Genomic DNA, 15,282 nt, shown 5'->3' with positions numbered 1-15,282 from the left:
AATAGACTGATGTTGTATCAGGTCACTAACAAGAGAGGTTTTGTTTATATTTCTCAATCCCCCCCCCCCCCCTTTTACAAAGCCGTGCAGCAATGCTGACATAGCCCATTCGCTTTGAATGAGCTGTGTCGCCATTACCGCACCGACAGTCGGTAGCATGGCTTTGTAAAAGGGGGGAGGGTTATTTTGCTTAGTTTGTATTTTTTTATTTTGAACATATTTGTACCAGTGTCGATCTCACAGCATCTAAGCATTTAGTAAACCGGGTACAAGTCTCCAAAGAAGGCACTCTATCTAAATTTCATTTCAACAAATAAAATCTTAGTCATTTTAGGGAGACAGGCCCCACGGACAGGATGCGAGTGGGCATTGCTCCTGATCCTCTGACCCCACTGGATCACCAGAACATTACCAGGTAGGCCTGGGGGGGGAGCTATGGGGTTGGAGGGTGAGGGTGGGCCTGGTCAGCCTTTCTCACCTTCGGTGGGGTGGGGGCTTCTTCCCAGGGGATTGAGAGAGAGAGGGGGATTGGAAGGGGGTGGCATCTTGTGAAGGGAATGGTTTTCCACAAAAAGTTAGGACAGCTTCCTTAATTTTTAAGTTCTATGAATATTGTATTGCTGATTTTGCTAAGCATTTATAAGTTTGTCCTATGAATGTATCATTATTAAACCTGTAAATAAAGAAAGGGCAGCCTCTTTTCTGTTCTAATTTTAAACGGTTGCTCAGCAGTTAGTTACCTGATGCTAGGGTCCAGCTTGGGGGTCAGCACCCAAGAAAAAGATCTAGGTGTTGTTGTAGACAATACGCTGAAATCTTCTGCCTAGTGTGCAGCAGCAGCCAAAAAAGCAGACAGGATGCTAGGACAGGGATAGTAAATAAGACCAAGAATACCCCTTCACTTGTTTATTTGCATTGGCTTTCGGTAGATTATAGAGTATAGTATAAAATTTTGTTATTTGTATTCAGTGATAGTGAATAAAATTTCTCCTGTGATTACAGCCACTTTACATTTGCACCAACCTTCACTTCATTGAGGCCTTCATCTTCTAATGTGCTTGATGTTCCACCATTTAAAGTAAATTTATCTTGATGAGTATAGAAGTTTGATTTTTTTTTTATACTGTAGGACCTATCTTGTGGAACTTCCTACCTAAGGAGATTGGGGCCTTAAGAAATCTGAATGAATTTTAAAAAAAGCCTTGAAGACTGTTTTGCTTCAGCAAGCATTTAATATTTCTACCTGGCAGTTGCTTGTTTGATTGCTGCTTTTGAATTTTTTTTTATTTATATATAAGGTCTGTGTGAGTCTTGTTTGTACAGTGTTTTATGGTATTTGAATTATGTTTATGGATGCATGTTGTACTCTGCCCAGAATAGAAAATGGTGCAGATTAGAAATCTATTGCATTCAGTTCTGGTTGCCACATATCAAAAAAGATATAGCAGAATTAGACAAGATTCAAAGAAGAGCAGCTAAAATGATCAAGATCTTTAAGAATACACATAAATACAAAGGGCATGGAACTCTTCTCATATAAGAAAAGGCTAAAGAGGTTAGGGCTCATCAGCTTGGAAAAGAGACGGCTGAGAGGAGATATTATTGATGTCTACACAGTCCTGAGTGGTATAGAACGAATAGAAGTGAATCAATTTTTTACTCTTTCAAAAAGTACAAAGACTAGGGGACACTCGATGAAGTTACATGGAAATACCTCTTTTAAAACAAATAGGAGGAAATATTTTTTCACTCAACAAATAGTTACATTTAGATTTGACTGTTCAAAAACATATTCAGTTTAAAATTATCACTTTGATCCATAAATCTTTATATGGCAGTGGCGTAGCGGGGCGGTTGCCACCCCGAGCAGTTCGCCGTGGTGCACCCCCCCCCCCCCAGGTGCAGCATGACAACCCCCCCCCCCCCCCTCGGCGCATCAACCCCCCCTCGGCACATCAACCCCCTCCCCTCAGCGCATCACCCAAGCCCCCCCCCCCCCCCCCCCGTGTGCATTCTTGCCTGCCGTGTGCACGCCGCTGGGGTGGTGTCGGTTCCGCTGGTTCCCTGCTCCCTCTGCCTCGGAACAGGAAGTAACCTATTCCAGGGCAGAGGGAGCAGAGAACCAGTGGAGCCGACACCCCCCCAGCAGCGTGCACCCAGGGCGGACCGCCCCCACCGCCCCGCCCTTGCTACGCCACTGTTATATGGATTAAATTCTGAGGGAGTTGGGGAATTACTGAAGTTTCCGTCTCAAAGTCGTAGACTTTGCTTCTGTAGGACCTTTTGCCTGGGTTTTCCATCATTTAAAAATGTAAGTTATAAGTGTATTCATGATAGTTTATTTTCAGTCCAGGGAGCTAGACTCTGGAATTTGTTGCCTAAAGATCTAAAACGGGTGATTTCACTTTTTCTTTTCTGGAAACTTTAAAAAATTTATTTATATGAGTTTTAATAAGTTAGTGACGCTTGAGTTTGAGGAGTTTGAAAGAAGTATATTTTAGAGGACTGATTTTTTTTTTTTGTAATTTCCTCTTCAAGAGAAGTGTTCTTTTAATTTTAAACTGTACACTGACGAGAGGTCCAACATGGATCATTGAGTGGTATATAAGACAAATATAGCATAGCCTAGCTTAGCATAGTAAAGCTCTGGAACTCGTCGGAGGATGTGGTAACACCAGTTAGTGTATATGGGTTTGAAAAACGTTTGCACAAGTTCCTGGAGGAAACGTCCATAGTCTTCTATTGAGATAGCATGGGGAAGCCACTGCTTGCCCCAGGATTGGTAGCATGGAATGTTGCTACTGTTTGGGTTTCTGCCAGGTACTTGTGACCTGGATTGGCCACTGTTGGAAGCAGGATACTAGGTGTAAATAATTGGCAATACAAAATGGAGTCAAGCAGAAAGAAAATAGTTGCTTGCAGGACAAGCAGCAGTAGAAATATAATTGACCTTGTACAGAATGTGCAGAGGTCTGCAGAATGAACATGTGAGCATGATTCATAAGGAAAGAAATAACAGAGAACAACGATTGGCAAGAGAACTAAAACTTGTGGCTGTACCTTTTGCAGATAAGAAAAAAGGGAGTGAAAGGAACCTAGACGCCAGATGGCTTTTGTGAGAATCATGATTCACATGAAAAGAATAGAGCAGTGTGTGATAAAAAGAAAAAAACTGTATATAAACTAGAGGTGAAATGTAGTAACAAGCAACTATAACTGCAGCTTTGTAACTGATGAGACTGTTCTTGTATACTTGCTTCCTATGCAACCTGATGTTGCATTGCTCTGTCATGGCATTGACAGTTGAATAAAATATTTCCTTGGTACCATTTGTTTCTACATATTTTTTTATATACTATGAACTGAATGAACTGAGTTTTGGATAATTGGATTTAGTACAACTGTGGATTTTGTACAATTGGCGACCTGCACGAAGGGACTCCATTCCTTGGAGCTGTTGATTGAGCCCAGGAGCATCGGTCTTACGATACTGGCCAGCTCGTGAGAGGTGCCCTGCAATCTTCTGATCTCGTAGCAGAGTTTATCTTGTTATTTGGATCCTGTGAGTATAACTTTGACGTCATTCTTTCTTCTGTATTATATTTCCTTACGCTGCTTGCCATTTTTCTGTTTTATTTTTTATTTTTCCTTGCACTTTTTGTTCTTTGCTATTATTTGCAATACTATTGTACTATATGTAAAATGGCTCATATTAATATTGATATTGAGGTTCCTGTCTCTTCTACAGCAGACGGTGCAAGCTTTGTATATGCAGCACCAGGATTTCGTTGCTGGGGATAATGTTGTTTATCTTTCTTGAATCTGGTTGTTAAAAAGGGTATGACAATTCATGCTTTTCTTTAAGTCTTATGGGTATAGTATTACGGAGGTTAAATATAAAGCCTCCCTTCAGGAATGCAGCCTTGATTTTCCTCCAGCTGTTTTTGTCACGCTATGTTAACTTTCAACTTTGTGATTTACTGAAAGGTGCATGACGGCATTTTCTGAGGTTTAAAATAAATAAATAAATAAATAGGAATTATTTAGCTAAGTTTTTGGATTATGGAGTTATTACAAATTTTATATACCTTGTATACCAGGATTTTGTGCTATCCCAGTGCCCTTCTAGGCAACTGCCTGGGTTGCCTCACTTTGTTTCTCTTTTATTACATTAGATTTAATATTTGTATTCTTATAGCTCTATGCTGCACTTGGGTTCAAAGCACGGTGCATCTGTTGTAATTTACTGTGAGATTTATGATATCGTGTTCATTTACTGACTATAGTCCCTAAAGAATGTAAAGAAAACCACAGAAGGTATCCCACACCCCAAAAGCTAAAACATTGGATTTTAAAACTCAGATTTGTAACTTATGTCAAAGTTACCGAGAGAGCTTGTTTCCTCCCCGCTTCTGCACAGATACATTAAACAAACCCTGCATTCGGAAAAAAAAAAAAAAAAGGGTCCAGTTTGTGCTTTTCTTCAGGGACATATCAGCTGCCTGTAGCCATGATTCATTTGCCTTTTATGCAAACCTTATGAGTCTCGTAGGCAGTGCAAATCACAGCTGCTTAATTGTATTGCACTAAATTTGTTTTCCTCCACTGCAGGGGAGGGATGCAAATTCCTAAGTTATTCATGAGATTTGCAAACTATTTCTTGCCTATTCTCTGTACCTACCTCAGTAGGATTTGTACAATAAATGTTTGTCTAGTGAAATATCCCACGTGTATGTTCTGTACGGTAATTGAGATTTCAGAGAGATAAGTTTTAGGTTTCATGTGGATTTTCGTTGTTTCAGTGTTCAGTTGTTTGCTTATGATGTCACTCTTCTTTCTTTTATTGATGACTTGCTCCCTCTGCTGATCTTTGTGTGTATTACATGCACAAGTTGCTTTGGGAAAGAGAAAAAAAGAAAAAAAAAAAAGAAACAGTCCCTGCCCAAAGGAGCTTGCGGTCTAAACCAGGGCAGACAGACAAGACTCACAATTACAGACTTTAGTTTTAATAATGTGATTTATGCAAAGAACCGTTTGTCTACTAAACTACTTAATGTGTTTAACTCATCATGCTTGTGATAAATATATATCTGTGTTACTTTACCTTGGGCAATTGTGACTCCAGAGATATTGCCCCCTCCAGGGTAAAGGAATTTAGCTGAATGTTCAGATTAAGAAGTTGTTAATGTACCTTGAATGAGAATGCTTTGTGCTGCTATAGAACATTTCTAGGCACCTGCCTACTTTGCTGACATCATCCTTGTTCTAACTTTTCTCCATAAATCATATGTCTCATGATTTAGCTGGACGCTTAAACCTGGTTGTCCAGAGAGGTGAGGTGTACCATGATAAAGATCTAAATGTAAGTTTTAAATCATAGGGAATCACATTATGAAGAAGATGGAAGCAAGTTCCCAGTCATTGAAAGGTTACTGAGATGTTTGAAGCTTGTAAAAGATATACTGCCAATGTGCAAGTTGTGTGAATAGTGTGAATAACCACATGGCAGGAGTACATGATTATGTGCTACGAAAGTACACTTGTAAGTTAGATAGAAGGGTTGTGGAAGTGGATATATGTGGAAGTGTTTCAACAGGACTATACTGTTTGAGGATAGGCCAGAATAGCAATTCATTTTATTCTGTATTACCTATCAAAAGAAGCATGAAATTTGAGTATAGAATTAAGCTAATGGCATTTTGTTAAGGGTTTGACCAGATATTGAGTGAATTATTATCATTTATGCCCTGAGGCCTACATAGAGGCCCTGTTCTGATTTATCGTTTGGAGTCCTCTTTCTTGTTTTTCAGGTTCATCAAATTGTCCTCTCACCTTAGTTGGCAGGCAGGACGTGACATCATTTGACTGTGATCACTGATGGCACCAGTCTGTGTTAAGGCCTGCTGTCTACCATTCCTGATCTACTTCTGAATTGATAAATAATTTTTATAATTGGCATGTGACATTGTACTTACCAGCGTCTGACATGAGTAAAGCTATGGAAGTCTCGTTTTGGCATCCTAATATGCTTTCTTATGCCATGAGAATTGTACTAAACTGTTTAGTTTGCTCCAAAAATATAGTACATCGAGGTCCAGTTATTTCTCCTGGATCCATTCCAATTTCAACGGGACCCAGAGTAGAGTGGCATTTGGACTTTACAGATATGGTAATACCAGTAAAAGGTAAAAGGTATCTTTTAGTGTGGGTCGACGCATTTACAAAATGGGTGGAAGCGTTTCCGTGTTCAAAGGAAACTGCTCAGGTGGTAATAGACACCTTTTTGAAATATATATTACCAGCCCATGGATGTCCACAAAAATTGGTAACGGACAATGGAAGTCATTTTGTAAACTCACTGGTCAAAGATATGACTGATTTATGTGGAATACTGCATAGACGGGTGGCAGTCTATCGCCCTACTTCTAATGGCCTAGTGGAACGCTATAATGGCCTATTAAAAACAAGACTTAGAGTCTTACTAGCCTCATTAAATCGGGGCTCAGAAAAGAGATATACCTGGTTGGACTTATTGCCCATGGCTGTGCTACAGTTAAGGTGTCATCCAAGTACAAAATTACAGATCTCACCTTTTCAATTACATACAGGACGAGACCCTAGAGGGGTACCTGTAAAAGAAATTGATACCGGCTTTGACGGTATAACTAATTATTGGAAACAAAAAAATCCAATAATAAATTTAACTAGAGACATGGCAATTTGTAAATCGAAGGAAGCTCCTAATCTGACTTTTTCTTCATCTTTTTCAGTAGGTCAAAAGGTCCTTCGAAAGAACTTCACACATAAGACCTGGAAGGACCCAATTTACGTGGGACCATTTGAAATAAAAGAGCTAACTCATACAGCAGCAAGATTGTCAGACCACATCACTTGGGTACATCTATCTGATATACGTAAGGCTCATGATCTAGGACTACCTGAGGAAATAGAAACCACCATTGTACCTCCAAAGGGCACTGATTAACAACATTATCAGTGTAAAAGGATTATGAAGATTTTTGCAATCTGTTTGCTGGTAGGACTTACTTATGGACTCAATACATATGTTGAAAGAATTCAACATGCCTCAAAGACTCTTAATCTGACTAACTGTATTGTTTGCACTCCACTTGTCACTTCTGTAACTACCATTCCAGCACATATTCACCCTTATTCTATGATTAAGTTGCAAGGTATTCATAACTGTTTCAGTAATGGTACCTGCTATTTGGGTCTGGGTCATGAGCACAGGCAATATTGGACCAATGTTACTGCTCAACGCCTGCCTTCTTTGTTTGCTCATACTATTCCTGCACTAAACTATTGGTGTCTGATAAACTCTAGTTCACTTCAGGGTAAGATGCCTAATGTTTTATGTAATTATACTTATGACATACAATCCCGAAATTGGACCGTGTTACAGGGATCTTATGTCATAAATCAGACTGCAACATCTATAGCTTGTGCTAACAAAATGTTCTGTAACCGGACACTGACAACCTCTTATGTGACCTCTACTAACCTTACTCTCACAAATTTGACTTTCTTCTTTTCATTATGTCAATTTAATGCCTCTTCTATACAAGCCATTACTGCTATGCCTACTGCGTGTTCTTCACTTAAGGCACTAAATAATCCTATTTTTCCTTTTTCTCAAACCTATGCTTTATATCATAACCTAACTTCTCTACAGTCTTTACGGTTGGGAGATTATCTGTTATGTGATAATATCCTGTACACTTATCTTCCATCATGTTATAAGTTCTGCACTCTTGTTCAACTAAATTTATTTGATTTGATCATTCCATTAAATGCCACATCACATAGTTCTAATAGTCAGAGACGACGTAAAAGACATGTTTCCAGTACCTCCTTTAGTGCTTTAACAGGAGATGATCAAGCTTTACAATTAGCATTGGATTATATTAACAGTACTTATCCTATGACCAAGAAACGTCTAGATGCCTTGTCAGCCACTGGATGGCTTCCATTTGCAGGATCTGCCATTGCAGCTGAAATGGGTATGTCAATCAGACGCTTACAATCACTATTACATGTTGTAACACATGAACTAGATATAGCTATAACAGCACTTCAAGAGGAAATTGATGATACAGCGAGATATGCAATGCACACACGCATGGCGGTTGATTTTATGTTGGCCCAATCTGGAGGAGTGTGCGGGATAGTGAATGATACCTCCTGTTGTTCAGTTATTAGAAATAAATCAATAATTGTAAGAAATGCAATGAAGCGTATTGTTGACTTGGTAAAATTATCAAGCAAAGATTATGAAGGTATATTGGATACCTCATGGTGGGAATCAGTAAAAGGATGGTTTGGAGGACTGGGCCCATGGTTAAAAGGTCTTGTAACATTTGCAATTGTTTTTATAATAGTTTTATTGCTACTGGCTTGTCTAATTCCTTGCTGTATGAAAATATGTGGAAACATATTGACAAAAGTAACAACCACAACCATGATCTCACAAAAACAAAATGTAAACATAACCCAGATCAATCAGGAATTGATTGAGAAAAAAGAAATACACAATGTGTATGCTAAAGCATCTGTAATGAAAAAATAGCACTTGACAGAAACTGTTTCCTAGTGACGACGGCCTTGTGAAAAAGAGTAATGTGACATTCTACATCTTAAACAAGCTCAAACATGCTAGTGAAACTATTAGTGCATAATAATGTGAACACTGTCATCAGTGTTCAAGGGAGGTATGTAAATAATTGGCAATACAAAATGGAGTCAAGCAGAAAGAAAATGGTTGCTTGCAGGACAAGCAGCAGTAGAAATATAATTGACCTTGTACAGAATGTGCAGAGGTCTGCAGAATGAACATGTGAGCATGATTCATAAGGAAAGAAATAACAGAGAACAACGATTGGCAAGAGAACTAAAACTTGTGGCTGTACCTTTTGCAGATAAGAAAAAAGGGAGTGAAAGGAACCTAGACGCCAGATGGCTTTTGTGAGAATCATGATTCACATGAAAAGAATAGAGCAGTGTGTGATAAAAAGAAAAAAACTGTATATAAACTAGAGGTGAAATGTAGTAACAAGCAACTATAACTGCAGCTTTGTAACTGATGAGACTGTTCTTGTATACTTGCTTCCTATGCAACCTGATGTTGCATTGCTCTGTCATGGCATTGACAGTTGAATAAAAATATTTCCTTGGTACCATTTGTTTCTACATATTTTTTTATATACTATGAACTGAATGAACTGAGTTTTGGATAATTGGATTTAGTACAACTGTGGATTTTGTACAATCTGGATTGGCCACTGTTGGAAGCAGGATACTAGGCTAGATGGACTGTTGGTATGACCCAGTATGGCTATTCATATGTTCAGTTAGCAGACTGGAAATCTCTGCTAACCAGCTAGGTTTCTACAATGCCCTAACTCCCCTGACCTGCCCACAAACTAGCTGGTTTTGGCATGGTAAGTTAGAGGGGATATTCAGCAGCACTGTCCAGTTAAGTGCCACAGAATATCCTTATTTAGCCCTACACAAGCAATGTAAACGGCCAGGAGCCTCTCCTGGCAATTTAAATAGGTTTGAATATTGGACCCTACATCTCTGGGGTGACCTAAATGTTAATCCTCAATAAAGCAATTGCTTCCTGACAAAGGACTTTTCATAGTCCTGAAAGCTTAGCATTTGTCCAAATCTGTTAATCTGGTAAAGATGCTATTTTTGTAGCTACCTTTGAGATTTTTTAAAATAAATTTTATCATTAAGGATGCAACTTAGATGTTTCTTCTGAGTACCTTTTCTTTAATGGTTTTACTTTCTTTCTTTCTTTCTTTCTTTTTTTTTTTTCTTAACTAGACATCACATGCACCCTCAGAATGTGAAAGTCCATTGCAAGAGCAAGTTAGTCCTGAAGCAGCACAACCTACAAAATACGAATGCATTCAGGGGAATTTATCTGAAAACTTTAAGACCATGACAATGGAACAGATTTATGTTGAGACTACTGATGGTCATATGGGATCAAAGGGATCCCTTCCACAGAACACTGTAGAACCAAAGGTAACCAATTCCAGTACACACAGAAACTAGAGAGTGTCCAAATAAAAAACATGGGAGGAGAGGGAACTCATTTGCTGAGCACAATTGCAATACAAAAAGGAACCATAGGGGATACTGCAGAATGTAATAGGACAAAAGGAAATGCATTCACAGAAAGTGATGGAATTAAAGGGTATAAGGCCACTGAACAAGACAAAAACATACAGAACACACCTTTAGAGTCCAATGGAACCAGAAGTATCCCACTCACAAAATATGATGGGATCAGGGACAATTCATTTGAAAAATACAGTAAGAGCCCAGAACACAATGGTAACAGAGGGTGTGCTATTGAAGGATACAGAGGCACTACAGGGAGACCATCTGCAGAGCAAAATGAGACCACAGGTAATCCTCTCGCAGAGTGTGATGGAATCAGAGATAGCCCATTTGAAAAACAAAGTACGACCAGTATGAACTCATCTTCAGAATGCAATGACACTAGAGGTTCTTCACTCAAAAGATATCATAGGAACATAGAAAATTCAAATTCAAAGTGCAGTGAGTTCAGCAGTAAGTCATTCATAGCATATGATGAGATCAGGGGAGCCCTTTCCAAGAATGTGTTGGCAGCCCATTCACAGGACAAGATGGGATCCAAGAGAAGCCATCCAGAGAATATGATGGAAATAGATGTGCCAAACACACAGAATGCTACAGGACCAGCAGGAGCCCATTTACAGTACATGATGGAATTACAGGGAGTCTTGCAGAATGTAATAGGACCAAGGGAAATCCTTTCAGATGTTACAAGAAATGATTTATCTTGGGGGAAAGAGCTCTAGAGCACTCGCTAAAATTTCTCCACCACTTACCCACAAGGTAAGAACGATTCAAGAATAAAAGGAATTAAGTGTACTTATTGGATTGCATTAACCTGCATTACCAGGTCTAAAGGACAAGAACACTATATATTTAGATTCAAAAGGTTTATTATTTTACAATATGATTAATGCAATCATATAAATAAGGTTACAAACGAGAGATAGCTTTTAAAAGGATCTTAGAACAGAGAATTTGTGCATAAAATAGAACAAAGTAACAGGTAGGTTCTTACAGTCCTTGTTACAAGCATGCTGTGGTCCAGCTGATTGATGAGCACATGGTCAGGAGCAAGGCATCAGCAGACCCCAAAGAGAGCGGCAGGTCTCAAGAGGAGGCAGGTTCCAAGAGAGAGAGCTGGGCTGTTTCCAGGCTTTTTATAATGTTCCCTGAGTTGTAGTTTGCAGGGGATCTTGGGTATTGTAGTTTGCAGGGAAGCATGGTCACATGTTTCCTGGATATCTGCTGGCAAATGGCTTTTCTATAGCTTGAGGGTTTCAGTCTGCTGTGATAGGTGGAGTTTCTTTTGTCATTTGAGTCATAGGAGTCTCTGTCTGCTCCAGTCTTTTGTTCTCTAGAGATGTCTTGGTGACCCTCCCAGCCAGCTTTTGTCTCTGTTAAGTGTTTGTAATTGACTAGCCCTGCTACCAGAAATTCCCAAGGAAAAGGGGAAAGAAGGTATTGAAATGCAGTTTCAATACATCTTTTAAAAGCTGCATTTTTATATTGATAAAATAATTCTGACAATTGGCTTATACCATAACCCAGAGAATGTGATGAATTTAGAGGGTACAAGGCCATAAAACAAGATGAGAATGTAAGGAAAGCCACAACAAAAAGGAGGTGAAAACCCTCACGAAACCGTGAGATATAAGACAAAAAAGTGAGGAGAACGAATGAGGATACCAAAAATGTCTTTATTCATATTAAAAAATGACCCGACTCGGCCGTGTTTCAGCCCAAAGGCCTGCTTCAGGGGTCTTTACAACCTCAGGTAGTGTAGTGTAAAACATGCACTGTGGAAAATATGGTACGACAGAACTCTCTTGGGTCTCCTCACTTCAAAAAAAATTTTTTAAACGTGATTGCCAGGAACAAGCCTGTTATACTACACCTCTCCTAAAAAACGTGTATGTAATTGCCAATTGTCATAAGACCCCTGAGGCAGGCCTTTGGGCCGAAACATGGCCATGTCGAGAATGTAAGGAACACATCTTCAGAGCACATGGGACCAGTGGCAACTGATTCACAGATTGTGATGGGATTAGAGAGATACTATCCACAGAATGTAGGTGAGTCAGAGGAGGGTCATCCACTTGTAACCCATAAGGGGTTAAATTATTTTGGTACCTAAGGCTCTCCGAGGGTGGCTGAGGTCCGGGGTGGTGTTCGCCATCGCGTTGACGGCGTCAGGTGATGTAAGGGAGGTTTTTTTAGGGCTGGAGGGTTGTGGAGCTCAGGCTGTTTTTGGCGCGTTGGCGCTATAACAATTATAGCGAGGTCGCGCCAGAGAGAGAGAGTGAGGCGCTCCGGCAGCATCAGTCAGCTGTTTGGCGATGGGCGGAGCGAAGGCGAAGAAGGGGAAGTCCGGGGAGAGCTCGAGGAAAGCTGTTCTGGGCTCTGATTGGCCCTGCGTCAGCGTCTGACGTCGACGTAATGACGTCAGACGCACGTTTTTGACGCAGGGCCAGGGATTCCCTAGGCTTAAAGGAGCCGGTTCTTTTAAATAGCAGAGCCGGTTCCGAAGAGAAGATAGAGTCGGCGTGGGACTGGAGAAAGGGTGGGAGAGTGCTTCGGTGCACTCTCCCAGCATTTTTTTTGTTTTAATAAAGTGGCCGGTCACGTAGTGGGTGCTGCACGCGCCAGGGAATAGATGGGGGTGCGTGAGGAGGAGAAACAGCAGTTGGCATGAGCTGAATGCTGGCTCGTGGACGGAGCTGAGCAGGAGGCTCGTGCCAGAAGAGAACAAGGAAGATTTTCGGGTTTCAGGAATAAAAAGGTATTAATATTTGCATTTATTTAAACAGCTGTTTCTTTATGTTTAAAATGTATTTAATATAATGTGCAAATGCTATATCTGTGTACTGGGGGTTTAGAGTGCCCGGGGCTCGTGCTTAGAGCTCAAGCTCTGGCAGAGATGTCATCAGATTCTAAACAGGGCAGTTGGCAGTTGGGAGGTAGGTGCAAAGCTGACAAGACCTGTAGTAAAGGTCTCTGGTCAGCGGAGAGTGAAAAAAGTTCTAAAAACTGACAAATTAGAGTTTGGGGGAACGTGTGTGTGTTCAGAGAGTGATTTAAGATGATTGATTACTTGTCCAAAGCCTGCCGCGTCTTTAAAGGCTTTTTAAAGTTGTAATTGGAAACTGTGTGAGCTGGCTGAAGTGTTTATGCTAACATAAATTAATACAGTCAGCAAGTCTTAACTGTTTAATAAGCTGGTAAAGCTTGTTCAATGAACTACTTGTCCTGTGAGATGTACAGGACTAACGTGACAGTTTAAATGTTCATTTCTTACTATCAGATTAAGCAGGGGTTTTGTGAATAATTTATAAGGAGGAAAGAAAATCCCTGCAGATTACAAAATTAATTGCTTTTATTGTTATAAAATTTTAAAGTTAAAGTGCATACAGTGCTACTATGTGAGACCTGACTCAGAAGAGTTCAAACTCTCTGCTTTCCTTTGGTAATCTCAGTGAGTCTGGTCATAAAGAAATAATTATTCTGAGAAACATCATTTGAAGGGTGGGATTAGATTAGGGTCAAACAATTATATATTTCTTTTATTGGGGAAGCTAGTTAGGGAAATACTTTTAAGTTCATTTAAAAAGGGTTATTTCTTTACAGAAGGAGGTAAGGTTTAGGGTTTTTCTTTATTGCTTTTTAAAGCTCAGGTTAGTAGGTACCCTGAACCAGGTTCCTGCCTCTAGCTGACTGTAAAAATATGGTACCCAACGTTAAAGAAAGAAGAAGAACAGAAGATATACAAGAAAGCGGGAAGAAAGCTAAGTGTACTGAGGTTAACATACAAACAGCACAAAGACTGACTTATAAGGAGCTAACCGAAGGAACAGGAAAAAAAAACCCCACAAACTATACTTACCTGCTTGTTGAATGAGAACCTGAAAAAGAAATAATAACAAAGAATCAATTCTTATAGAAGAGGGGAATGTTTAGACAAAATTTTAAGATTAGATACATATTTAGTTAATGAATTTTGCTAAAGTCAAATTATACTTATCTGATAAAAAGTTGAAGAAGTTGATCTGTTGGATTGTTGATGTACTAAAAAAAATATATATTTAATTTGTTAAACGGATCGGAACTTTACACATATCCATGACATAAATGAAAAGAATAATTTATTGAATTATCAATGTAAAAGTCATTTGTTTTCCTGAGTTATAACAAAATATAATAACAAATTTAGTTTTATTTCCTCTTCCCATTTTAGAAATGGGGAGACGGGGCTAGTTTTAATGTCTGTACTTTAACCCTGTCCGATACACAATATTTTGCCCGAGGTATTCTAAGGGTATTGTAGGGTGAAGTATCGTGCCCAGGGTGAGGTCACAGTTACACACTGAACATACTGAGACTAGGGGGAATCCATGGGCATAGTTTAGGGGGAGGCAGGGGTGACATCCCCCCCCCCAAATCCTGCAGAATTTAGGGGTTGAAAGGAGTGCCTGCCACCCTCCATCCTGATTCATCATTTTCCCATCTCTCTTCTCTCTGCCCCCTCATCCAGGATCCCCCCCTCTTGCCTTCCCCTCCATGATCTCCCTCACATACCCCTCCCCTCGTACCTCCTTTATTCTTGTCTTGGCCACCAATCTCAGTGATGAAATGACAGGAATAGGCTGCGGAGCCTCTCCACTGAAATGCTGTGCAAGGTTCTGCTGATCCCACACCCCACAACAACAGGAAGTGCACATCAGAGGGGGCAGAGCCAGCAGTACCATACATAGTGCTATAGAAAATGGAATTGGGATCCTGGAGAAAAACAACAAGCAAAAGTGGAAGAGAGAATGACAAGGACTAACCCAACCGGAAAAATAAAATAATTAGACAAAGGTCAGCTTTGAAAAAGTGCATTTCTTGTATTTTGTTTAGTATTGGAGAAAATGCATTTCTATTTTTCTTTCTTCTGTGTTGCACCACTCACAGGATCTGTTTTGGAGGTGTTTATTTTGACACTTATATCCCACATATACCTCAGGAGTTCAATGTGGCTTACATTCAGCATCTAAAGCTTCAGGATGGCTGACATTGCCCAGTTAAGTGCCACTGAATATCAGCACCAGGTCCACTGAGTTCAGTTTAAGCTTTGAACATTGGGTCCCCAGTCTTTACTTGGTGATGGTCTGT

The 15,282-nt window shown here is 39.8% G+C and overlaps 1 protein-coding gene across 1 annotated transcript in view; it reads left to right on the top strand.

Moving 5' to 3' along the window:
• LOC115479228 (ubiquitin carboxyl-terminal hydrolase 19-like) overlaps positions 1-10,239 on the top strand; it is a 106,007-nt gene extending 95,768 nt beyond the window's left edge. Inside the window, exon 7 of the mRNA XM_030217060.1 lies at positions 9,850-10,239. Within this exon, the coding sequence (XP_030072920.1) occupies positions 9,850-10,083 (234 nt within the window). The 3' untranslated portion in view covers positions 10,084-10,239. The remainder of the gene's footprint in view (positions 1-9,849) is intronic.
• The last annotated feature ends 5,043 nt before the right edge of the window (positions 10,240-15,282 follow it).

The sequence above is a fragment of the Microcaecilia unicolor genome, chromosome 10 (genome assembly GCF_901765095.1).
Source record: "Microcaecilia unicolor chromosome 10, aMicUni1.1, whole genome shotgun sequence".
NCBI lineage: Eukaryota > Metazoa > Chordata > Amphibia > Gymnophiona > Siphonopidae > Microcaecilia > Microcaecilia unicolor.
Note: the sequence above shows the minus strand (reverse complement) of the source record. Positions and strands in the feature narration are given on the sequence as shown.